General features: G+C 55.4%; 1 protein-coding gene across 1 annotated transcript; it reads left to right on the plus strand.

Moving 5' to 3' along the window:
* The first annotated feature begins 666 nt into the window (after positions 1-666).
* Positions 667-22,170, plus strand: UCK2 (uridine-cytidine kinase 2). The gene is made up of 7 exons (XM_074876920.1): positions 667-872; positions 11,246-11,405; positions 12,342-12,438; positions 13,317-13,459; positions 17,295-17,392; positions 19,443-19,491; positions 20,039-22,170. Exons 1-7 carry the CDS (start codon positions 774-776, stop codon positions 20,176-20,178), a joined length of 786 nt encoding a protein of 261 aa, XP_074733021.1. The 5' UTR covers positions 667-773; the 3' UTR covers positions 20,179-22,170.
* Positions 22,171-23,772: the final 1,602 nt, after the last annotated feature.

Raw genomic sequence — 23,772 nt, forward strand, 5'->3', positions numbered from 1 at the left:
ATCGTTATTTGTAAAAGGGCTGGCTTAGCCAGCAGGTTCCCATCTTGCATTTTCATGGATCATTACCCCAACCTAAGTACAGTACTTGGCACTGGCCCGTGTGGACTCGCACCCCACGTTTTGCTGAGCCTTTTTCCATTTTGTCAAGAGCATTTTGACTTTGAATCCTGGCCTCCGGAGCGCTTGCAGCTCCTCCCAGATGGGTCCCATTTGCCAAAGACATAAGCGTAATTTTTATTCCTGGTTTTGGGTCGTTAATAAGTGTTCCTAAGTGCTCGCAGGACTAGGGCCTGGCTGGGGCGGGGGAAGCCAGGGTGGGGGACATGTAATGGGGGTCCTGTTGGGGACCACACTGGTGCGGTGCTGGTGGTTGCGGAAGGCTGTGGCCAGCGGGACGCAGAGGGGACAAACCAGGCTGGCGGGGAGAGGGAGCGAGGGCCGGTGCCTCGGGCGGCCGCATCGCCTTTGTCCCCGGGCGGGGGAAGGCGGCGGCGAGGTGCGGGCCCATGTGGCCGCCGTGCCGTGCCGTGCCGTGCCGTGCCGTGCCGTGCCGTGCCGTGCCGTGCCGTGCCGTGCCGTGCCGTGCCGTGCCGTGCCGCCCCGCCGCCAGGCTGGGCCGGAGCATGTGCAGCTGCGGCAGGCACCTGGCAGGGAGCCGCAGCGCCGGGGATGTGAACCAGGCGGGGAGGAAGGCCCTTGACTCATCAGATAAATCCAGCCCCGCACGGAGGGCGAAGGCGGAGGAGGCGAGGCGGTGCTGCGAGCAGGGGAGGATGGCGGGGGACAGCGAGCAGCGGCTGGAGGAGCAGGGGCAGCCGAGCGGCGGGGAGCCCTTCCTCATCGGGGTCAGCGGCGGCACGGCCAGCGGCAAGGTGCGGGGGGGAGCTCCGGGGGGTGGCGGTGGAGCCCCGGGGGGTTGGGAGCGGGGGGATGGGGGGGAGCCCGGCGGCCACATGGCAGCGCGGCGGGGCCGGGCGGCCGCTCCGCCACGTGCGCTGCCCCGGGGCCCCGCCGGGCCGGGTCGTACCGGAGGAGGTGGCGGCGGGGCCGGGCGGGCTCGCTGTGTGCCCCGGCGGTGCACGCTGCGGCGCGGGGAAAGAGGAGCCGGCGAAGAGAGCGGGGCCGCCGAGGCCTCTGCCCGGGCGGCGGCTGCGGGGGCTCGGCGGCCGGGAGCCCCGGAGACACGTGGAGGGGGGGGTGGGGGTGCAGGCTTTACCCACCTCGGGCCGGGAGCCTGCTGCTGCCCTCCGCCTCGCCGGGGGCGGCGGGGGCTACCGGCGGGAAGGGATGGGGGGTGCGGGGCCCCGGCCCGGCCGGAGGCGGCATCCCCCCTGCGAAATCCTCCCTCCCGTGGCTTTACCGAGCGCTTCCCCGCCGCCCCCCGTTCACCTGCAGTGTCCCCCAGGGCCACTCGCCCCGCAGCAGACCCGCAGGCTGCGTTGGGTGCGGTGCAATTATTTAATTTATTTTCTCTTTAATGGTGTCGGTCGTGCATGGTGGGGGGGGTGTACCCTTTCCTGGCCAACTTTGGGGGGAGAAGGAGTAGAAATTCCGCAGCAAATGCTGACTCACAGCGGCAGAAGGAGCTCCTGGCTGCGCCCGGGAGGGGCTGGCCCCCGGCGGCGGCAGGTAGGAGCGGGGCGGTGGGCTGGGGGAGCCCCGCCGCCCCGGGGAGCCGCTCCGCGCCGGCCGGCGGTAATGCGGGTTTTTCTGGAGGGCTGCTACACCCAAACTGCAGCGCAGGGCAACTCCGGCAACGTTACAGCTGCTATTTTTTTTTTTAATTATTTCATACGGTGGGTTTTTATTTATTTAACCTGAGGTAGGTTGCTTTCTATCCTAATATGAAAAGAAAATTACTTTTTTTTTTTTATTCTTCTTGAAGAGCAGTAAAACCAGATCCACAGCTAATCAGCCCTCTGGTGCAGGGCAGCACAGACATTCTATCTGCATTTTTAAGAGGCTTTTCAGAGAGCATGAATAGATTTGCAAGTAACAATACCTTTGAAATATTTCTTGCTAAGGAAACTGAATGTGGGCCACCCGAGGAGGAAGGCAGAGCCTTATATCTCTGGGTTGATTTGTGTTTGGAGGGGAGCCCCTTTTTCTCCTGAAGGATGGCATGACCCAACTGCTGTACCTCAGCCCATAATAACAGTGTTTTAAGAATGTGTTTCTAAGTACTCTATTGATTCTTGGACTGCTGTTGCTACTGCAAGGGGGAAAAATCCAGATATAACAGGGGAGGGATGGTGAGAGAGGATGCAATCTCCTCCACTGGGAACCAAAGCTGGATTGTTCCTGCAGTACGGCTCCTGGTGACTCAAACACGCTGGGTTTGTCTGCTCTCTGATGCGTGGGTCTGCCTCTCTCTAGCTGTCCCAATAACATCGTGTCTGGCACTGCTGAACTGTTATGTCTCTGAACGCTGTGTCTCTGGCCCACAAGGTAAAAGCAGTGATTACAGTACAATATGACACAGTTGTTCTCGACTTCAAAGTGAAAATGCTTAGTAGCAGCAGGCTGCCTTAGAAAAGAAAGTAGGGAAATGGTTCTTTCTAGCAAGGGAGATCTACTAACTGGCTTTTCCTGTCTCTCAGCTTTGATTTCCCCCCCTCCAATGATCTCTGGCTGCTAAAAACCTCTGTGCAGCGCTGCCCATTGAAGGGAATCCAGCAGATAAGTACAAAGTTTGTGGGAAAAGACTACAAGAAATATGCTGGGAAGAAAAGTTTGCTCAAGGAGAAGCAACAGGAAAAAAAGACCTGGGCCTTGTGCACACAGACCCTCAAATTCACCTTGGATGGAGCTGCAAGGCAGGGGTACAGTGGGGCTGTCCCCCATCTGGCTGGTGACAGTGCCCTGTGCTGGGTGATGCTGGGTGCCGAGGTGTGCTTGGGGAAAGCAGCGGTGGGGCCGGTGTGGTTTGCTCAGCTAAGGGCTTGCCTGCAGATAAAATCCAGTCCCAGGGGCTGCTGTGCCGGTGTGCTGGGTCTGGGTGAAAATGAAATGCTCCTCGAAGGAAAGCGAAGCAGGCACCTTTCCCACTGGGAAAGCAGCAAATCCATCCGAGTCGTCCTCACACCGATTGAGGGTTGTTGTCATAACACACCCCTTTGGCAGCCACCAGCCCAAAGATAAGAGGACATTTGCCTTCCAAGGCCCCCCCCAGATCCTCCCGCTGCTGCTTTTGAGTCTGAGATGGGCAAAAAGGCTCTGCAGTCCCCCCTGCCCCATCCCTCTCGATGTACCAGCACAGTCAGGCTGTGGAAGGAAGGGATCCAGTCTGTAGCTTGCCACAACTTGTTGTGTTGTGTGGTGCCCTGGGGAAGCTGGCATCTGAAGCGGGCAGCCTTCCCTGAAGAACTGGGGGGAGTGTTTGGCTGGTATTTCTTAAAGGCAGATTGGTGAGAACTCAAATTCAAAAGGCTGGCTGCTGTTCCCTAGTGAGCAAAAGAGTCTTGAGCAACTTCCAGTACTCAAATAGGGGGTAGGAACCTGAACACTCTCCTATTTTTGGCTCTTAAAAGAAATCTGGACTGTGTTGGGAGCAAAACTGAGCAACCGCAGAGGTCCTGGGCAGGCTGTGATGCTGCAGCCTCTATGAGGGCAGTGCCAGCTGCATGGTGGCTGTTTTGTGTTGGCTCAGCTGGGACAGGCTCTTCACAAAAGCTTGCAGGGAGGCAGCATTTCTCCCACTGTCCCCTGAAATCCAAGCACTGTGCAGCCTGGGCAAAGCTTGCTGCAGTCTCCTGATGTGGAGATGACATGGCATTAAGACCCACTCCTGTGCCAAAGCTGGAGAGGATTGCAACTGCCTTATTTCCTTAGAGGGATTCCCAAGGCTGGTTGTAACATTTTCTCTTTCACTCTATATGCTTTGAAGTGCTGTGTTAAAGTTCTTGTTTTCTTCTTACACCTGTGGTCTTTGTGCTAGCAGCATCTTCCTTCCCTCCCGCAAGAGATTCCTGACTACCAAGGACTGCAGCATGCAAGGCAGGCAGCCAGGCTGCGGGCTGGAGGAAAGTTCAGCAGACTGACTACTGAGATGAGCTGGAAAACGTTGGGATGTGTCCTTAAGTTCTCCATGTGTCCTCACACCAGCTTAGCTCCTGGGACCTTGCAGCTCTGCTGGCAGTGCTGGAGTGGCTCGCTCCCAGCAGCACTGGAAGCATCTGGTGCTGGGGTGGTTGCAGGGGTGGGGAGAGCTCTTTGACTCAGGCTGAAGCATTAATTGCTTGTCCCCACGTGCTGCAAAGCGAGGTGCTGATTGCTACCTTCTGACAGGAGGCTGCAAGAAAAGACAGATTTACAAAGGGCTGAATGCTTTTCTTGGCTGTCTGGCCCTCAGACTAGTGAGGGCTGAATATGGGTGCCACCCTCACCCGGTGGCTGCATCATTTGAATCTTGAGTTAACACATAAAGTTGAAAATGTCTGTTTGAACATGCAGCCTGAGAGTTTCCATACTGCAGAGCACCAAAATTGCAGCGTGTGTTCAGCCAGGTGTATTCGGCACTGTTAATCCATTAGGCACTTCTGCTTTAGACACCAAAAACCACTGTCTGAGGCTGAGCTGACTGCCAAAGAGAGTTAGCCAGGAGGCTGAAGAAGGCTGGTGTCACCCAGCCAGGGTGGGACAGCCGATGTGTTGGTCCCCAGGGAAGCAGCGGCCCCAGCTGCAGCACATCTCTGCATGAGGCAGTTCTCTCCACGTGGGGCTTCTTGCATGACAGAGCTCAGTCCCCTACACTAGCAAGGGCTGAGGTTTGCCCCCAGCAGCCTGGGGGTCACTGTACCATGTCACCAGCTGGATGCCAGGCAAAGAAGCCCAGGAGAGACCCAGCAGTGACCCAGGGGGGAGCCACGGGAGGGGGACTAGCAGGGACTGCAGCAGTCCGGTGTCAGTTCAGCACCATTTCCTGGTGATGTTCGTTTCATGGCTGACAGGAGCCCTGAATCACAAGGTCTGACTTGTTAAACACTGGTGTCAATGTGTGCTAGAGACTCGTCAAAATTTCTAGTAGAACATTATTCTGTGCCAGCTCCTGATCAGACTGATACACAGGACGTTTTGATGGATCAGCCCTTTCCTGGTACTGATTGAACATGTGCGAGTTCGTTATGGAGCCTGCTTGTGGTAGTCGTGTGGGCTCAGCCAGCTCCAGGCTATGGAGTTTGCAGCAGGGACTCGAGAAAAATATCCTGTGTCTAAAACTGGTGGATTGGGAGGGCTTGTGTTAGAGGGTTTGTTTTCCTCCCTGTGCGTAATCTGTGTTCAGATCCTCTGTGTTTGTGTGTGCCTGTTTATGCTCCAGCCCAGGACTGTTGATCACATGTGCAGTGTCCCAGGGTGAGTGAAGAGAAACCTGGCTATCCCAGTCCCAGACTGGTTGGCCTGTGGCTCACGAAGGGAAAAGCAGGAATGGTGAACCTGCCTGGGAAAGCTCTGGGTGGAGGCCCAGGCTTTTGGTACAAGAATAGCAAGTTTCCAGTCCCAGTGCTGCCATACGGATGTGCTCCATTAGGACTGGAAAGGATTGCGTGGGTCATGAACTAGCTCTCTGCAGTCACAGGCAGACATTTAATAGATGCTCTGGGACCCTTCCCAATTTGGTATCTGTTCTGTGTGTCACCCCAGTCCACCAAGCACTTTCTAATACCCTATGATTAACATAACCTTACAAGAAGGGACTGAAATGCGTGACTAGTGTGCTGTAGGAGATGAGCTGGAGAGAAGGGCAGCATTACCATGGCCCCTGATTTCAGGGACCCTGCTGAGAAAAAGTCCCCTGTGATGCCTGGAACGGGAACCACACTACAGGTGACATCGGAGAAATGCAACAAGTAATCCCAGTGGTCCCTGATGTGATCTTAGGGAAAACCCTGCCAGATCCTAAAACTGCACACAGTTTTATCCATAAGCATGTGATGAGGACGCCCCAACCAGGCTCCTGCAGATGCAAAGCTATTGACAGCCCCTGCCAAGCCTGCTCACATCCAGATACTACAGGAAGGGGGTTATGTTATGGCAGTGGTGTCCTCTGGGCTTCTCTCCCTGGTGGGAGGTGGCTGCTGCAGTCTGTCTGTCCTTGCTGCTGGCTGTACCATTTGTTGTGGGCCAGGGACGTTGCTCTCTTGGCGAATGCTGTCATCGTGGTGAGCAGCATCCTAGATCAGGGGCAAGCAGCCTGCAGCAGTGGCAGGAGTCTGCCTCTCTTCCTTCCACACTGGAGCCCAGCATGTGCCTCTCCTGGTAGGTCTTGCTTCTGGCACAGCCCTTCCCCCTTTACCTGCTCCCCAGGGGACCGACAGCTTCCGTATTTCTTCAGGGCTGGAATCACTTTATCTGGAGTAAATCACTTTTGCTAGGTGTCTAGTCTAGAGTCCTTGGGAGGGTGGGAGGTCCTCCCAATCCTCCCTGCTGCTGTATTGGGACCCTAGTGAGCAGCTTGGTGTGAAGATCCCTGTGCAGTGCCAGGCTCCCTGGGGATGGATGGACTGCTCTGAGCAAGTGGGTTTTAGCATATCCACATGCACAAGGCTTATGGATTCTTCCTAGCCCGGGACAGGCCTTAGCAGCCAGGAGCAGAAGTACCCATAGTGCCCTGTCTGCTGCAGCAAACCTGGGGCTGAAAACGTCGGCTGTGTCCTGCCCGGTACCTTCACATGGTGGTTAACTTTAGCACTGTCCATCAGCTTTCTCTCTAATACCCGTCTGTAATTCACTGGCTGATCAGAGCTACCCAAGAGGGATTGTGGGATAATCTGCATAATAATATTGGGGAATTAGTCAACTGCTGAAGAATATCTGAGCAGCTGGCTATAGGCCATAAGTGAATATGAATTAAATATGTAATGTAATTAATATCTTTCAAATAAATGTCAGGGGTAGGGCTCCAAACACCCGTCTGTTGAGTTTCTTCCCTTGTGCACCACCGCTATCCTTTCGGGAAAATATGCTGGAGCTCTTTCCCAGATGCCCTCTGTGTCTTCCCCTCCCAGCAGAATAAAGCTGTACTTCTTCCTTAAACACTGGTTATTTGTGTGCTTGGTTCAGAGGAGGAAACCTGCAAGGGGAGCTGCAGCTGCTTCTGTTCAGGAATAACATCTCTGAGCTCGCTTCTTGCTCTGTGATGTGCAGATACCTCCCTCTCAACCATCTGTGTGTGGTGTGGGTTGGTTTGCACAGCTTTCCCAGGGAGCAGCTCAAGTGCAAAGTCTGGGGGAGTGCAGCTCAGTGGGTCGCAGCCAGTTTGCTCAAACCTGGAGCTGAGTTCTCCTTGCTGCAGCATGTGGAAAGTCATGAACAGCAGCAGAGAGGCCAGGGCTCCCTGCCTCCGTGCTTGGAAAGTCCTGCATTGGTTTTATGTGGCTAACATGGGAAAGGTCTGCTTGGCAACCATGGAGGCTCAGAAGCTGCTGCGTCCTGTCTATATTTAGTTTTAAACAAGTTCTGGAGGAGGGGAAGGCTTTTGCTTGAGAAAGCATCCTGTTGCCGGGAGCGTGCTGTGGCTGAATCACCATCAGTGTTCGCTTTGGGTCGTGGCAAGGTGTGCACGGACAGTGTAGATCTGGGGAAGAGGTCGAGCGGAGGCAAGGAGCCCTGTCATGCCTCTCATCTTCCTGCAGATGAGATGTTTCAGGCAGGGCAGAGCTAGGGATGGGACTCAAATCCTGGAGTTTCTGTGCTAGGATTCATCTATAGCATCATGTCATCTTCCTCAAGTCATCCTCTGTTTGCCTCTCTAGTCCTGGGCTTTTCAGAGAAGAAACGATTGTCGTCTTCTTCCCTGAGAGAAGCAGTTATGAATTGGCAAAGGAAGGAATCTGAGTCCAGGTTGTCCCTTCAAGTGGGTGCCGAGTGCATGTGTCAGCACCACGTGTCCCCTGGGTTACTGTGCATCCAGGCTGGTTGCACCCCGGCACGGTACTTCACAGTCATGCTTTGACCTTGGTCTTTCTGGGCATCTGCAGGCCTCCCCAGAGCCAAACTGTTTGAATTTTCAGTTATTAGTGGGTTTTCACACTTCTGATTAACATCAGCCACACATATGCATGCAGTACTGATTTGGGAGAAAGGGGTTTAAGCAGGGGACGTGTCATTCATTTGGAGGGACGCTTCCTGAGGCTGGGAGTTTCTGTTCCCACTGCATAGGGGAATTCGTAACCTCTGCATTTTTGGTTTTTCTTCCTCCTTAACATAGGGTGTTTATCGACCAAGGGGAAAAACTGCCTGTCCAGCTGTAGAAGGTATTCAGACTGGCATCAGGGAATGTCCCTCATGAACCATTCTTGTTTCCATCACAAATGCTTGTGAGAAAAGGAAAAACCTTCTTCACTTAGACCTTGCAGAGGTTTGCTGCCCCACTAAGGCAAGCTGAATGCAACCCTTGGGTTGGAGGAACATGCTCCCTGCTGTCCCTATGTCCCGCTGCACTTATGCAGGTATAATGTATGAGCAGTGCCCTGGCCCACACCTCCTGCCTTCTGTGAGGCCAAGGTGACACGTGTACCTCTTCCCAGAGCCCAGAGGTGACATCCCTGCCCACCTGGGCAATGCAGTATGCTGACCCTGAGCTCGGTCCTGAGAGCAGGATGTCCTTGTGATCATCTTTCTCCACCACTTCTGGTAGCTCTCCAAAGCTCGCCAGAGAAAAGGGAAAGGTCCATAGCATCTGCCTGGATGCTTTCGCAAGAGGCGCTTGCTACTCCAGAGCATTGGGTGGTAAATGCAGCCAGGATACACTCTGATCCTCATCCTGGACACTGGTGGGAGAACATGTTCCTGTCTCCAGCTGCTGAGAGCTACTTTCTCCTCGGGTTTTTCTGACCATGTCTCAAGCTGTGGGTTGTGAAAAAGGAGGGTGATTTTCAGAGCTGATGGGGACTCTTTTCTCCACTTTCCAGGATCAGTAGACGAGAGATTAGTGTGCATAAGGCAGAACAAAGACTGGCGGGAACCATCTGATGCCCTCAATGATTTTATTGTCCATCCACATGCTGAGGTCCAAGGGGAGAGTGTGAGTGCAACTGGTGTGTTGCTTTCACTGGTCCAAAGTAAAGGAGCCCTGCTTCTTCCCCTGGGCTGGGGAAAGCAGTTTCTGGTGCAGATCTGTATGGAGCCTGCTGATCTACAGGCTGGGGATCTGGGTGGCTGTGCTGGGAGGTGGTTTCTTCCTAATTGCAAAGGGCCTAGGAAGTTTGGTGTCCTCGGCAGCTGTGGCCAAGGCTGAACGCTTCTGCGCTGCATCTCCTTGCAGCATGGAAAGGCAGCAGTGTCCTGGGGAGAGAGCAGGGAGGACAAGTGGAGAGGCACCGTGCACGCCCTGTTTTTTTGAAACCTATGGGATACAGCTGGGTAAGAAATAGGGCTGACACAGGCTGGAGAAGTATGTGGGGAGTGGGAAAACAGAGGAAACGGACAATGGGCTCCGGCTTTGTGTCTGCACGTGCTGAAGGGCGAGTGGCTGGCACTGACTTGCAGTGCTTTGTTCTGGGCGGTAGCGGCTTGCTCCAGGGCAGGGCTGCTGATGTGGCTGGGGAAGCACACCTTGCCAGTCCTGAGAGGCAGGAGAAGAGGGTGGGATGCTCAGGGAGACCCCATCCCTGACCCAAACCCCAAAGTTGTGCCCAGGGCCGCAAGGACTGCTGTCAGGCAGCCCGAGCCAGTTCGCTCTGCAGCAGTGCTGCGTGTGGAGGCTCTCCAGCCGGGCTGGGCTGACTCACAGCGCAGCGGTCACAGCCAAGTCAGGTCAGCCTGGCCTGGAGGGGAAGAGACAGTCTCTGGGGACAGGAATGCCGTCAAGTCTTCCAGCTTCTCAGGCAAACAGCCTTGCCCTTTGCCTGCTGGGGTGACCTCCTCTGCTAGGCATGCATTCCCCTCCCTGTTCCCTCTCACCACCGCTGTCTTCAGTGCTGTATGTGGAGGTTGCCAGCCAGGTACGCAGTGGGTGGTTGAGCCAGCAGGGAGGTGGGAGCATGGAAAGAGCCACAGGCAAGCTGGGGGAGGCAGGCTGGGGCAAGCAAACCTCTCTTTGTGAAGCAGAGCACTCAGTGGAGAGAGTATATGTGGTAACCGAGACCCAGAGTGGCTCAGCTGGGCGTCTGCAGCAAGCATGATTTGCAAGAGGTGAAGCAGCTCAGTTTGGCACCAGGAGCACCCACTTCTTCCCAAACAGTGGATGCTGTGGGGCTGACATGCAGGGCTCCCACAGGCAGCAGAGCACTCCCCCGCCAGCCTGACCTTGGCTCTCGCTGGCTGGGGCAGGCATGCCGGCTGCCAGTTAGTGATGCAGTTAACACCACTGTGTTGCGCAGCGGCCAAGGACTCGTATGACTAAGGAGAAGCAACGGAAGCAGGCTTTGGGATTTGTTCCCCAACTGTGCTCTGATTTGTGTCGCTATGGCAGGGTCCAGCGTGACCCTTTGCCAGCAGAGAGTCCGTGCTGGCCGCTGGCACCCAGGCCACTCCACACCGTGTGCGAGGTGCCGGTCCCTGTGCCAGCAGCGCTCGTGGGGATCTTGCACCAGCAGTCAGAGCCACGTGGCTCTTCAGCCGCTGGCTCCGCAGTGCCCTTAGCCTCACTGTGCCAAGAGGCACCAGGATATGCTCGCGACTGCTCCTCCCAGCCCTGGCAGCTGTGGCAGAGATCCCTGATAAAGTCCCAGGGCTCTCTTCCCGGTGTCTTTTCATCCTGGGCTTTGTTTAGGGTATGAAGACAACATGGTTCTGCCTCTCTGAGGACTCTCTCCCTCCCTGTCCATGCTGTGGTGGGGTTTCTGGGCTGGACCAGGACTGGGGGAACCAAGGCACTATGGCTGCCTCCCAGGGCGGAGGCTCAGCCCTGGTGCCACACGCAGCTCTGCTCCCTGGGGAGCTGCTGGGCAAGCTGGAGCTGGCCACAGGGCCCTGGGGGTGCGACTGAACTTGGGCAGCAGCCGACTGGTTTCCTGCCGCCATTTGTATCCAGAATAGGAGCTGTGAGTAGGCCATGGGGATGGAGGAGAGGCAGGCAGGGAGCAAGCTTGGTGCTGCTTTCACACTGAAGGGACCTGCGGTGATGCCTCTGGAGCCCTTTTACCTCTGGGGCTTTGGGCTGTACCTTTGAGGGGACCACGAACTCTTGGCTGGAGGTCCAGCAAGCAGCGTCTCATTCACTGTGGCTGTTACCGGGGCACATTCTGCCAGCACAGCTCAGACACCACTTGCTGCTGACTTGCCTCCTTTGCTGTTCCTTCCCCAGTCCTCAGTATGCTCCAAGATCGTCCAGCTGCTGGGCCAGAACGAGGTGGACTACCGCCAGAAGCAGGTGGTGATCGTGAGCCAGGACAGCTTCTACCGGGTCCTCACCTCAGAGCAGAAATCCAAAGCGCTCAAAGGCCAGTTCAATTTTGACCACCCAGGTGAATGCAGAACAGCATCGGGGCTCTGCCACGTGGTGGGGGGGGCGAGGGCTGGAGCAGAAATCCCCCACTCCACCAGCAGAGCCTTGCATGGACACTGGGACTCTGTCTCTGCATGGGGCAGGAGTGGGTGGCTTAGTTAAGCTCTTGTGGAGCTGTGTGCATCCCTGACAGGGTGGCTGGGGGCCACCCATGTCCCCTGCAGTACAGCCTCTGTCTCTTTTGGGAAGGAAACTGCCTCTGGGGTGGAGTGTTTGGGATGAGAAAGGGCAGGTTGTGAGCCCTCAAATTCCTTAAGCTGCTCTTCTTCTCCCTGTGAAAACATCCCCTGGTTTGAAAACCTTTCTGGTGCTGCTGGGTCAGGACCAGGGAGATCTGGCCTGGCACAGCCCCCTGGACCCAACAGCTTCGTGTCCCTCCTTCAAGGAGGGAACCATCTTGTGTAGCTGCTCTGCAAACCCCTTCACCGAGGGGGCCGTGCCATGTTGCTACAACAGGGCCTCTTTGAACCATCTCTGGGCTTGGTGGGGAAATTCCAGAGCTGCTGTCCCTTCGTCCCGATGAGGACAATGGCTGGAGGCAGGGAGCACCGAGCAAACAGAGCCCTGTCTGTCTGGCGACTCGAGGCTGAAACACTGCTGCAGTCTCTCCGAGGGCTGGAGCCCTGGAGGAGATGCCTTCCTGAGCCCAGGCTGTTAGTGCCACCGTACAAGGGCGGTATTGATCTCTGCGGGCCAGATCCCAGGCTGGTGCAAAGCAGTGAAGCCCCAGGGGCTCCGGGAGAGCTCGGCCATGCTACGTCCGCTTTCCTCCCAAGTCTGCGCGTCTGGCTGTCCCCAGTGTGGGGTGACAGTGGCTCTGGCTAGGCTAAGCTCAGCATCTGGTGGGTGGGAGAGGTTGCAAAGCTGCCTCGGGTAATGTTTCCTCTCTCCTCAGATGCCTTTGACAACGAGCTGATCGTGAAAACGCTCAAAGAGATCACAGAAGGGAAGACGGTCCAGATTCCTGTCTATGACTTTGTCTCCCACTCCAGGTCTAACAGCCGCTCCTGCCTTGCTGTGCCTCTGCTAACGCCCTGCGGCGCTGCACGCAGCCCTGCCAGCCCAAACTGCCTGCCCCTCTGCTTGCGCCCGCTCTTAGGCGCCTAACGTACCAACCGAAAGTTCCAATCCTAACTACTCCAGACCCCTTGGTTAGAGGATCCAGGGCAGATACAGATGCAGTCTGAGGGTCTGGAAAGCTGCGCAGCCATGCAGTGGCATCCAGCAACATACAAGCGTCAGCGGAGGGGGGTTATGCCCCCCCCTCCCCCTCTTTTCTTCCCCCATCCACACTTCCTCTCCCCATAAACTCTGTTTGCAGCTTTAACAAGTATACCAGGCTCAAACAGCCCAGCACTGCCAGGAAAGGAGGAGGACAACTGTTCTTGCTCCTGTAACTCTTCCCTTGCATGTGTTCAGCTTGTTTTTGCATGCCTGTGTTGGTCGTGGATGGTGTGACCCTGCTCCATTTCCCACAAAAGCGCTGTGGTGTCAGGGGGGTGCTGCCTGGTTCCCAGGGGAGCAGAGCTGGTCCGTGCAGGTTCCTGTGGGTCAATTCCCATGCATAGGTTTTCCGGGCTTTATGGCTTGGCACATAACACTTGCAAGCAGCAGCTGGCCAAGGTGGGGGGAGGAGGGCTAGGCTGCTTCCTGCTCTGCCGTTTGTCCTTCTAGGAAGTGTACATATGCCTTGGATTCCCTCCACCGCGGTGGGGTAGGTCTGCCCTCTCCTTGGTCGCCCCCCTGGTGCAGCAGTGATGTCCCAGGGTTGGAGCAGTGCCTAGGAGCACTGCTGCTTCCCCCCATCTCTCTTGGCTTGTTTCCCTCCCCCCCCCTCCCAGCATATTTTGACTCTCCTTCCTTCTGCTAGGAAAGAGGAGACGGTGACTGTCTACCCTGCTGATGTGGTGCTCTTCGAAGGCATCCTGGCTTTCTACAGCCAGGAGGTGCGGGATCTCTTCCGCATGAAGCTCTTTGTAGACACGGATGCAGACACCCGGCTGTCCCGCAGAGGTGAGGCCTGAACATACCTTGTGCAGCAGGGACAGAAGTGTCACTTAACTGGTCTGGGCAGCTGGTCACAGAGGCAGGTGATGGTGACCAGAACAGAACTGGAATTGGCACAGATCTGTGCTGCTGTGAGCAAAGTAGCCAGGGAGCTTTTCCTCCCCAGTGCAGAATGTCACCCAGGGCAGCTTAAAGCAGTGGAGAGCACCTTGCTCCATGTCTCTTAGGGTTCAGTGGGGGTTTTTCTGCCTTGTCTGGGATTCCTCCTTTGATGCAGGCAGCAGTGTGACTACTGAGCGTGCTGTGTCCTCACATGGCCCTGTGGCAGCAGCCCTGTGCCATCAGCTGAACGGCAGCTACTGCCGGTCAGCAGGTACCAGTGAGGAAGGGTGCAATGGGCAAGGCGAAGCATTTCGGCAGTTCAGTCAGAAGGCAGTGCCCGATAGATCTGCTCAGGACCTGGGGTATGGGTGTGCTCCGAGGATGGCATTTGGGTGTGAGGGTGTCCATCGTGGGTGATGCAGATAGGGAGTCTGGTTGTACATCTTGGTCTGTGCAAGCACAGCCAGTGCAGCGTGGAGCCTCTTCATGGTACTTGGCACTGGGGTGATGGCTTTAGGGGCAAAGAGCCCTAGAAACCAGAATATCCCTCTCTAGGACTCCCCATGACCAGCTGGCTTGGCTGTGGGTTGCCAGCTGACATAGGAGGGACTCAGCTCTGCATGACTTGAGATGCTGTTCATTTCAAAGCAGCCTTTAGGAGTGGGGTCACTGATGTAGCACCTGAGTCTCCTGGGTAACTAAGGAAGCCTTTGGGGACTCTTGGGGCAGAATTCAGTTCTGCCTGGACTGTCCCTACCCCTACTTGGCTCTGACAGCCACAACAGGGTGTCTGAGGATGCAGGAGATGACTTAAGAGAAGAGGTCCTGTCCAGACCTCCGTGCTGTGACGACAGGAGCATGTCTCAGTGCGTCAGCCTGGGACTGCTGGTTTGCATGGGACTGTTCCACTCTGTGATGGAACTGGTGTGGCCTGCCCTCCCGCTGTCAGACAGACACACAGCCTCCTCAGCTGTTGGGATGTCATCAGTGCTGACTAAAAGCTCCTTTTTATGCATCCTTCTTGACCCTGCCCACTGTTCTCGCATGACTCATCCAGGGAGGTGACAGCATAGTCATGCAGGGAGATGTATTAGCAGGTCATAGATACGCATCTGCAAGATCCTGCAATGTGACCCTTATCCCTTAAGCCTAATCCTGTGCTGTACTGGAACTTGGGTTCACACTCAGCCATGTTTTTGGCAGTGCCCTGTATTGGCTGTCTGAAGGCAAGGCGTTGCCATGTGCATTTGCAACACCACGTGACTGTGTCTGCATCCCAATTGTACTCTGGAGCGTGTGATTCAGTCACTTCGGACTTGGTACAAAACTATGAGCTCAGGGCTTGAGAACTGGTTGAGATCCCACTGACTAAGAACCGAGACCATCCAACTGTCCACCACAATACAGAGCTAAACCCTGCTGTGCTGCAGCTGTTGGACGGGGTCCTGAACCCCAAGACCCAGGCCATTCTTGGGGTATTTCTCCCACCCACCATCAGTCGATAAAGCCTTGCAAATGGGCAGCTAGGCTGGTTGAGGTGCTGGTGTCTCCTAGTTAGGGTAGCTCCTTGGCCTCCTGATAGGGAACTGACCACTTGACAGTCTCCTGGCCTGCTGTCAGCAGTTGGTAGGACCACTGCAACAGCAAATCTGTTTACTGTATGTCTCCCTGGCATTTCTGGGAAAGGAGAGCCTGTGTGTGAGGTGCTGAAGGTATAATCACATCCCTGGAACGTAGCTGGAGGCAGCTTGTAGCAAAAGTCAGGATCTTGCATTGTGACATGGCCCTGAGTCATCTTGCTCTCCCAGAAGTCCTGAAGAGTTGCAGCAATGGGCTTTCCAGTTGGGCAGCAGCGGGATGTGATGTTTATGGAAATGTAGCTGACAGCTCAGTTAATCAGTAGTGCTGGGCTTCAGTACGTGCAGCTCGCACTGTCCCCATCTCAGCACCTCTCCCAAGAAAAACGCTGCTACCAGAGTGCAAGGGGCAAGGTCTGTCAGCTGCCTCAAACAGCCTGATCCGTGAAAAGCTGATTCTGGCTGAGGTCCCTTGCTGCCCTGTTCTTGGCCAGCTTCCGTAAAACAAAGACCTCAAAAACCGCCTGTTTTGAGTCATGTCTGCCTGCTGGCTCTTCATGGGTGCTGATCTGTCCATGGGACATTTGCCTGCCCTGCAAGTAGAGGATGATACCTCCAGATAGGGTGTGTGGTCCCAGCCCAGGTTACTGAGAGCCATTGCTTTGGGGCCAGGTACAAGACAGTGGGTGTTTGACTTGTGTTTTTGTGTGGGGTGATTGCCCTGCTGTGGTCTGCCCTGGGAGCGGACAGGAGAGTTTTGCTGTGTCAGGACCAGCCCCTGCAGCCTGGGCACTAACCCTGTGCAGCTCACAGGCCTCCCACATGCCATCCCAGGCTGGGTGTGCTGTAAATACACCCTCGCTGTGCTGCTTCCCTGCCCTAGAGTAGCCAATGAACAGCGTGTGGAACCTGAGAAACAAAAGTCTCTCTTTTATTTTCCTTGCCTATTTCTCTGTATTGTTTGAGCTGGGGCTTGCTCCTGCTCTCTGGAGAAGGCAAGGAGCTGGCTAGAGCAGCCTGGGCTGTGCTGAGCTGTTCCTGGAGCAGGCAGGGAGCTGACACACATCCTGCTACCAGCCCTTTCTTCCCCCCATCACCTCCCCAGTGCAGGGCTGTGAAAGGGCACGCGGCGAAGCTGCTGGCCGAGGGCAAACAGAGCCACGGGAACGGTGCCAAACCAGCACTGAGAGAGCAGCACTGTCCTGGCCCTGCAAGCACACAGGCGATGGCTGCTGAGCAGGTCACACAGGCTGGCAGTGCCATGGCTTGGCTCTGCTCGGCACGTGGAGAAGGCTCATGCCAAACCCAGTGCCAGGCGCTAGCATGCTGGGGAGAAGCCAGCCAGCCCCTTGGGGAGAGCCAAGAGCCGTCTGCTTGGCCACCGGGCTGTTTTGGCTCCTACCCGTGGATTGAATTTCTGCTGAACTGGGGCACTTGTCCATGCTGAAGTGGCTTCAGACCAGAGGTGGCAATGGCCCAAATACCTCATGCAACCAGGGTATAAAGCCCAAACAGCAGAACAAGCAGGAGACCAGCTTGCTCTCCTGCCTCCTGGCTTCCTCCTGAGCTGATCTCCTCCATGCACCCCCTCAGCCTCTTGTTGTGGGAGCCTGCTTCGCCTTCCCATCCCACTCAGCTGGGGCTAGCACAAGGAGCCTGCCAGAGCTGGGTAGGTGGGTGAGCTTTACTCTCCTCACCTCTGCAGACCTGAGTTTTAAACTGCGCCTTAATGTGTGTATGGGTGAACCCCACTGCTTTTCCATTCTTTGGGCACTTCTGCCTTGGGATGACTAGGAGAATGCCCCATGCTTAGGCCAAGGGCAGGGCAGAGTGACAGGAGGGATGCAAGGGCTGAGGCTGGGAACAGTTAGGACTGGCGTGGCACTGATTACAGCTGGAATGTGCTTGCAGAGCTGAGAAGGGAGGGAGGCCAAGAAAAGCCCTTGGTCAGGTCAGCCAGCCCTTGGCTCCAGGGAAAGCTTGGAAGCGGGTTAAAAGCATGTAGCTGGGCTGGGGTGTGCTTGGACTTGTGGGCAGCAGCTTCCAGGAATGGAGACCTCGAGCAAAATACTTGGGTGGCTAGCCAAAGGCTGTACTGAAGGGAAGGGGGATGGAGCGATTCATGTCTCAGCTCCTGACTGTGCCTTACATCTTCCCTGCAGTGCTACGAGACATCAGTGAGCGAGGCAGGGACCTCGAGCAGATCTTATCTCAATACATCACCTTCGTCAAGCCTGCCTTTGAGGAGTTCTGTTTGCCAGTAAGTACGGGCAGTGATACCCATGGGAGTCTGCCAAAAATGCCTCAATACCCTGCCCAGCTCCTCAGACAGGAGCATTTTGTGCCCCAGAGCTCAGGTCAGCCTGCCTCACCTTGCTCCCTCCTTGCAGGCACTGGCAAAAATGGAGGTGCCAGTGCTGGCCAGGGCAGGGGGAGATGGGCACTATTTATCCAGCAGCTTGCCTTCTTTGTGAGATCACAGGCCCTGACATGGCAAGAGAAACCCCTCCCTGCACAGGGTCTGACAAATCATCACCAGGCAGCTCAGCAGATGCCAGCCTGGGAGGGAAGATCCTCGTCTGCATCTAGTCGGGGAAGGGGAGATCCCTGCCCGCAGGCAGTGTCTGCCTCCTCTTTTGGGCTGTCTGCCTGCCTTTTTTGTGCTGCTGGCTGGATGCTTGGGAGAGCAGGGGAGCTTCTTCCTTCGCTCTCTGCTGCAGGACATGGCCTTAGAGGTTGCATTTCCTGGGCGGTGAGAGGCCAAGGTGTAGAGCAGACAGACCTTGCTTGGGGTCAAGGCTACAAGGTCTGCCTGGAGAAAGGAAGTTACTTTGGGAGCTGATAACTGAGGCAAGGCTCCCTAGCAGACAGGGACTTTGCATGTGGGAGACCACTGCAGTCCTGCAGAACTTGCAGGTGAAATAGTGCGTTTGCAGGACTAGCCATTGCACACCTCTCCTGGCTCTCATGGAGAGGAGCCTGAGCCTTGGTTCTCAAGGCTTTTCAAGCAGTTACATGAGTTACTTTCAAATAGTTATATGAGGAATTTCTTCTTATTCTGGAGGAACTGAGCCAACAGAGTCCTGCAACCTGGGAACTGCTGGCCAGCACCACAGGCAGGAACTGAACCTGTGCATCCAGCCTCAGGAACATCTCTGTGCCTGTCTATGTGGCCAGCTCTGCCCTTTACCATAAGAGGGGCTCATTCTTTTTGTGCTACAAGATCTTTTCCTGGCTCCTGGGCAGCACCCTTTTCTCTGTCTGTCTCAGTTGTGGCTCTGGGAACCAAGGCCAATTCTAGGGTAATTCCAGAAAGGCTTTTCCTAAGAGGCAGGTCCAGCTTGATGGCTCCCCTCCTTGCAATTCCCCAGCAAAGTAAATCCACAGCTTTGCAAAGCAGCAGATGCTGCATCAATCTATTCTGCTGAAGAGTCTGTAGGAGAATGAAATGTGAAACGAGGAGGGTAGAAAACAACTGATTTGTCCCTACCCACCAGCTTTGCAGTGGTCTGCTCCCACTTGCAACCTGCTGGTGGGCTCAGCTGCAGAGCAATTGCATGTGGATGTTGAGCAGGCTCAGCATCCACTGTTGCTGTTACTCAACTCCTAAACCAGCTCTGGGCCAGGTGGTCCAGCACTGAAATGGTCCAGCATGTCCTGGTGATTTTTGATATGGCTGGAAGCACCTGGAGGTGTCAGATGACACTCTTCGCCCAGCAGGCTGGCTTGTTTACGGCTGGTAGAGCTTGGCTGTCAGGAAGCTGATCGGCTGTAAAAGCTGACACAAATAGGGGAGGAAACTGAGACTGGCACCTGCAGGTGAAAATAGGTCAGAATTGGTGTCATGAATCAGACCTTTTTTGCAAGTGATACTGGTAGAAAATTCTCCCCACATCCCAAGCAGACCATACGGCTGTGCCCTGCATGTCCACACAGCCCAGGCATGCCAACTCTTGCTTTTGTACCAAGTCTGGGTGGATTCAGGAGGAGGTTGTTGCCAAAATCATCAACTGCTGGAGTCTTGCAATAGTGAGGCTTTTTAATTTCAGGTTTTGTTAGGGTGCCTCTTCCTTCCTCTTACTGGAATCTGTAGGAGCTCATGCAAATGGAGTCAAGGTGCAAAGCACGGCCCTCAAAACACAGTGGAAGACAAATAAGAGCATCCAAAATGTATTATCAGCAACGACATACCTCCCAGTGGGTTTGGGTTTGCAAGGGGAGGGGAAAGACCTGTCCCAGGAAGCAGGGACAATGCCCCAGCCTGGTGGCTCTCCACTTTCTCTGTAACACAGTGCTCTCTCTCCTCCCAGACCAAGAAGTATGCTGATGTCATCATTCCCAGAGGAGCAGATAATGAAGGTGAGTGGACCCAGACCCTGCCATTATGTCCTGGCAGCAGGCTTTGGGCTGTTGTGGCAGAGTTAGCTAGGAGGTAGCAGGACTTGCCACAAGGTGACTCAGGCCACTGCCACCTGAGAGAGTGCTGTTACCACACGCGTGCTGAGATGAGCCTCTCCCCTTTGTTCCTGCCTGGAGCATTAGTAACTGGGAGTTCGTGCTCTGATCAAGCCTGAGAGTCCATCTATGCGCAGTGCCTCCAGGCAAACTCTTGGTTCATCCCACACAAAGGGAAATGTGCTTCTCCAAGGCCAGACATGCAGCTGGGACAGCCAGGCCTCCACCTGGCTGGAATCAGCCTCACCATGCTGGCTTGAGTACTGGGCTCAACTGGGACAAAGGGATGAAGTTCCAGCGGGACAGCTCCTCCCTGCAGGGCTGCAGCTCCCCACCGTGAGATGGGAGCAGGGGAGATGGCAGCGTCATCATCTCTGGCTTGTCTCTGGTTTAATTGTACTGATCCTAATGCAATGTCTCCTCCATGTCTTTCCCTCCCTTTTGCTCACAGTGGCCATAAACCTGATAGTGCAGCACATCCAGGACATTCTTAACGGAGGACTCAGCAAACGCCAGAGCAACGGCTACCTGAATGGCTACACTCCTCCCCGTCAGCGGCAGCCCTCAGAGTCCAGCAGCCGGCCTCATTGACCCCAGGCGGCAGGCGGGAGGCTGGGGGCGGAGGGCACTCGGGCCCTGCCACTGCCCCTCTGTACATACTGTCCGTTCATTCCCCCCTTATCTATTTAAGAAACCAGACGGAGACGAATGCCTTTAATTTTCTATGTTGGAAATGCTGAATGAGAAGCAGCCGGCTGCTCGGGAGCCTGGACCACCCACAGCTCCTGGCCTTGCTCAGTAACTCTTCCAGCACGGACCCGGCTATAAATCTCTATAAATATAGAACTGCTCTATTTTTGTGTAAATGCAGAATAACGTAAAATTACTTGCCATAAGGTATTTGCCAGGCTCAATGTTGCTGGGAGGGGGCTGGGAAGAGGGTCCTGGGAGATGTTGGTGTCAGGATCTTCACCTCAAAGGCGGTAAGGAAGGAAGAGCATTCAACAGGTGCTTTAGTATTGCAGTGGTCTCCATCCCAGGGAAGGGACGGGCTGTGGTGGAGGTGGCAGCTTGAGTGTGGCCTAGATTTTGTGACTGGGCTAGGGTTGCCCCCTCCTGCCATTGCTATTCAGGTCTGAGCAGCCTGGTTTTGGCTGGCAGGCACTGCACAATACCACTGAGAGTTGGGAGAATGATGTATAATACCTCCTCCGACTGTCTTTGCGTCTCCAGGTCTCAGTCCCTCAACAGCATCCCTTTCTGTGTCTGACACCCCTTCCCACCACAGGTGTGGGTCTGCTGCCACACCCTCCAGCAAGGACCTGGCAGGTGATGCTGGGTATGTGATCATATAAACACGGCAGCTTGTGTCTTTAGCAGTCTGACTGCCTGGCTTGGGTGTGGATGGCACATGGATACCTTCAACCCCTCTGGAGCTCAGTGGCTATGTGAGTGGTGGGACTCCTAGCCAAGCCCTGGGCTCAACTCTTAAGGCTGGAGGTTGGCTTGCAGAAGGCCAGAGGTGTGTCTGTCATTCCTCGCCTGGAATGGTTTTGCTCTTGGATGGAGGATATGGTTAAGGGAGAACCAGCCTCTTCTGAAAGAAAGGGGCAATAGATGATGAAAGGCAGCCTGTCTGAGGGGGGCGGCAACAGTGTGTAGCACTCTCTGGGCTACCTAGCATCCCCATATGGGGCATCCACAGGTCCCAGCTGGGTAGCATGAAACTGGATGGCCAGGAGTCCTCTGCTTCCCTTTTTCAGAGCATGTTCTTGCCTGGCCTGTGTCCCTTTCATTGCGTCCTGGTGGAGGACACAGTGTCCTCACAGTATGTCATCCCCAGGGCTGCCCAGGGAGTGCCCTCCCTTGCCCAGGGTGAGAAGTATTCATCCCTAACCTGGTAGTGCTGCAACGGCTGTGTCTCAGGAGAGCCTGATGGGGCTCTACTGCAGGTCTGGGGATGCCTGTAGAGCAAGGTCGGGCAGCTGGGCTGGGGCAGGGGCTTGGTGGGAGCCGGGGAAGGGGATGTGGTGGGATGGTAGCCAGGAAAGATCCTTTGGCCCATGATGCTGGGACTGACATGCCTCACTGGAAACAAAGTTCCATAGGCATCCCATGAAGCCTGGAGCAGGGACCTTTAGCCTTTCTCTGATGATTTTCAGTCTTTCCAGAGCATTGGTTTTGCTCTGCATAGTTAAAAGCTTAAGACCTGAGACACTCAATACTCCAATTGCTCTCCAGCCCCATGTGAGCCGAGACAAGCTTTGATTTTTTTTTTAACAGAGAACAAGAAAGGAAACACCTCCCCCAGTGACTCCTGCTAGGGCAAGCTCATTACCTCTTGATCTGTGATGGGCAGTAGCCCTTTATCCCCCTCCCTGTCTACAGACACTCCATGTCTGTAGCATGTCAGCTTTGCCATAATCAAGGGCTGGCACTGGCTAATCCTAGGTACAGCCATAGGCAAGAGGGACTGAAGCCCTGCAGAACTGGTGAGGCTTCTCACGGCTTAAGGAGCCAAGACAGCTGTCAAGATGAAGTACTGGCCTCCTCTCCCCTGTAAATAAAAACAGAACAAATAGATGCTGGTGTTTCTTGTCTCCTGTTTGGTGCTGCATGTTGCTGGCTGCAGTCCTAGTGTGGAAGCAGACTTAGCCAACATTGTCTTAGTTCTGCAAGTCAAAGCCAAATCTGGAGAAAAGCTCCTGGCACAGACTGCTTTGGTGAAGAAGGAGGTGCTGAATGCAGTGGCTCTGGCTTTTGGCTGGCCAGTTAGCTCTCAGCAAGTCCTGGTGCACACATGGCTTGGGTTGCTTTTGTGAAACCCCCCTGCTCTCAGGACAGCAGAGATGGACAAGTTCAGCACTTCCCAGTAAGTCTCTTGAACAGATGACAGAGTGAATTTTGTCAATAGAGCTTACAGCCAGGGTGGCATTAACACTAGTGGAGTATTGGGCAAGGGTGAGATTGCTTTTAGCAAAGGGATAAAACACTTTGTGGAAAATCACTTTATGTCAGCATGGATTCACGATGGGGAAGTTGTGCTTGAACAATAGATGAGGGAAGATTCACATTTTGTGTGACACGTGCATACATTTCGTTGATCGGGAGCGTGCTAGAAAACAAAGATGGTAGGGGGCTCTTAGGCAGGAGTTTGCCGTGTTTCCCAGCCAGCGCTGCTGCGTGCGGGTGCTCTTAACTGTTGCGAATGAGGAGTGTGATTAGCCTAGAATTATTTGTGGAGGGCCATGACCCACGGGGCCCTGGGCACGCAGCAGCCACTGCCACCTCACAGGGACATGGGCACCCACCAGGCAACTCACGGGGATGTGGGTCCCCCCGGGAACCCTGCCGGGACATGGGCACCCAGCCGGCATGCAGGGCCCTCCTCCTGGAAGCCGGGCACCCGTAGGGCACCTCACAGCCACGGATGCCTGTTCTCTCCCACCCCAGCTCTCCCACTTCTCCCGGAGCGTGTGCTGCGCAAGCCCACACTCGGCAGCCTGGCTCGCACCGCTGCCTTTCCTGTTGCCACTTCCCTGGATCCCCTCGGTACCGAAACGACACGCGCTACAGGAACAATAAACTTTATTGGTCTTTATTGTCGTCAGTGGGGGTGTCCTCACCCCAGGACCCTTCGGTGGGCTGAGGCATGTCCCGCTGCACCGGCCAGCTGTTGCCCTGCAGAGAATTCCCTGTTAGCTGGATGCAAATGCTACAGCTGCAATCGTTATCCACCCACGTCCTAACACCTGCCCCTCTCCCTGGTGTGGTGCTTGCCCTGGCACCAGCCTTGGACATCCTAAGGCCTGAGGAAGCCAATGGGTCATGGGCAGGTGCTGGCCACTGCCAGCTTATAGGGGCATGGGGAGTAACCACCGCACCCCTCACTGGGACGTGGGCACCCACTGGGAACGTCACAGGGACATGGCCCCCTGCCAGGATGTGGGCCCCTCCTCCTGGGACATGGGCACCCCTGGGGCACCTCACGGCCACGGATGCCTGTTGTCTCCAGCCTCAGGTCCCACCCCGCATGGACAGCAGCACTCACTTGCACCGCTGCCTTTTATGTTGCCAGTCCGCTGGGCGCACGCTCTAGCTGGGGTTGCGCAGGGATCTAGACTTGGGTTCTCGTGCCACCGTCTCATAGTACCGGTGCCGGATCTCTTTCAGGAGGAGGCGGCG

The sequence above is a fragment of the Strix uralensis genome, chromosome 8, assembly GCF_047716275.1.
Source record: "Strix uralensis isolate ZFMK-TIS-50842 chromosome 8, bStrUra1, whole genome shotgun sequence".
NCBI lineage: Eukaryota > Metazoa > Chordata > Aves > Strigiformes > Strigidae > Strix > Strix uralensis.

Excerpts from the sequence above, each read along its gene's own strand:
- UCK2 (XM_074876920.1), top strand. The coding sequence starts at position 774 with ATGGCGGGGGACAGCGAGCAGCGGCTGGAGGAGCAGGGGCAGCCGAGC. Across the intron at positions 11,406-12,341 it reads GTTCAATTTTGACCACCCAG|ATGCCTTTGACAACGAGCTG; the intron begins GTGAATGCAGAA and ends CTCTCTCCTCAG. Across the intron at positions 17,393-19,442 it reads TTGAGGAGTTCTGTTTGCCA|ACCAAGAAGTATGCTGATGT; the intron begins GTAAGTACGGGC and ends CTCTCCTCCCAG.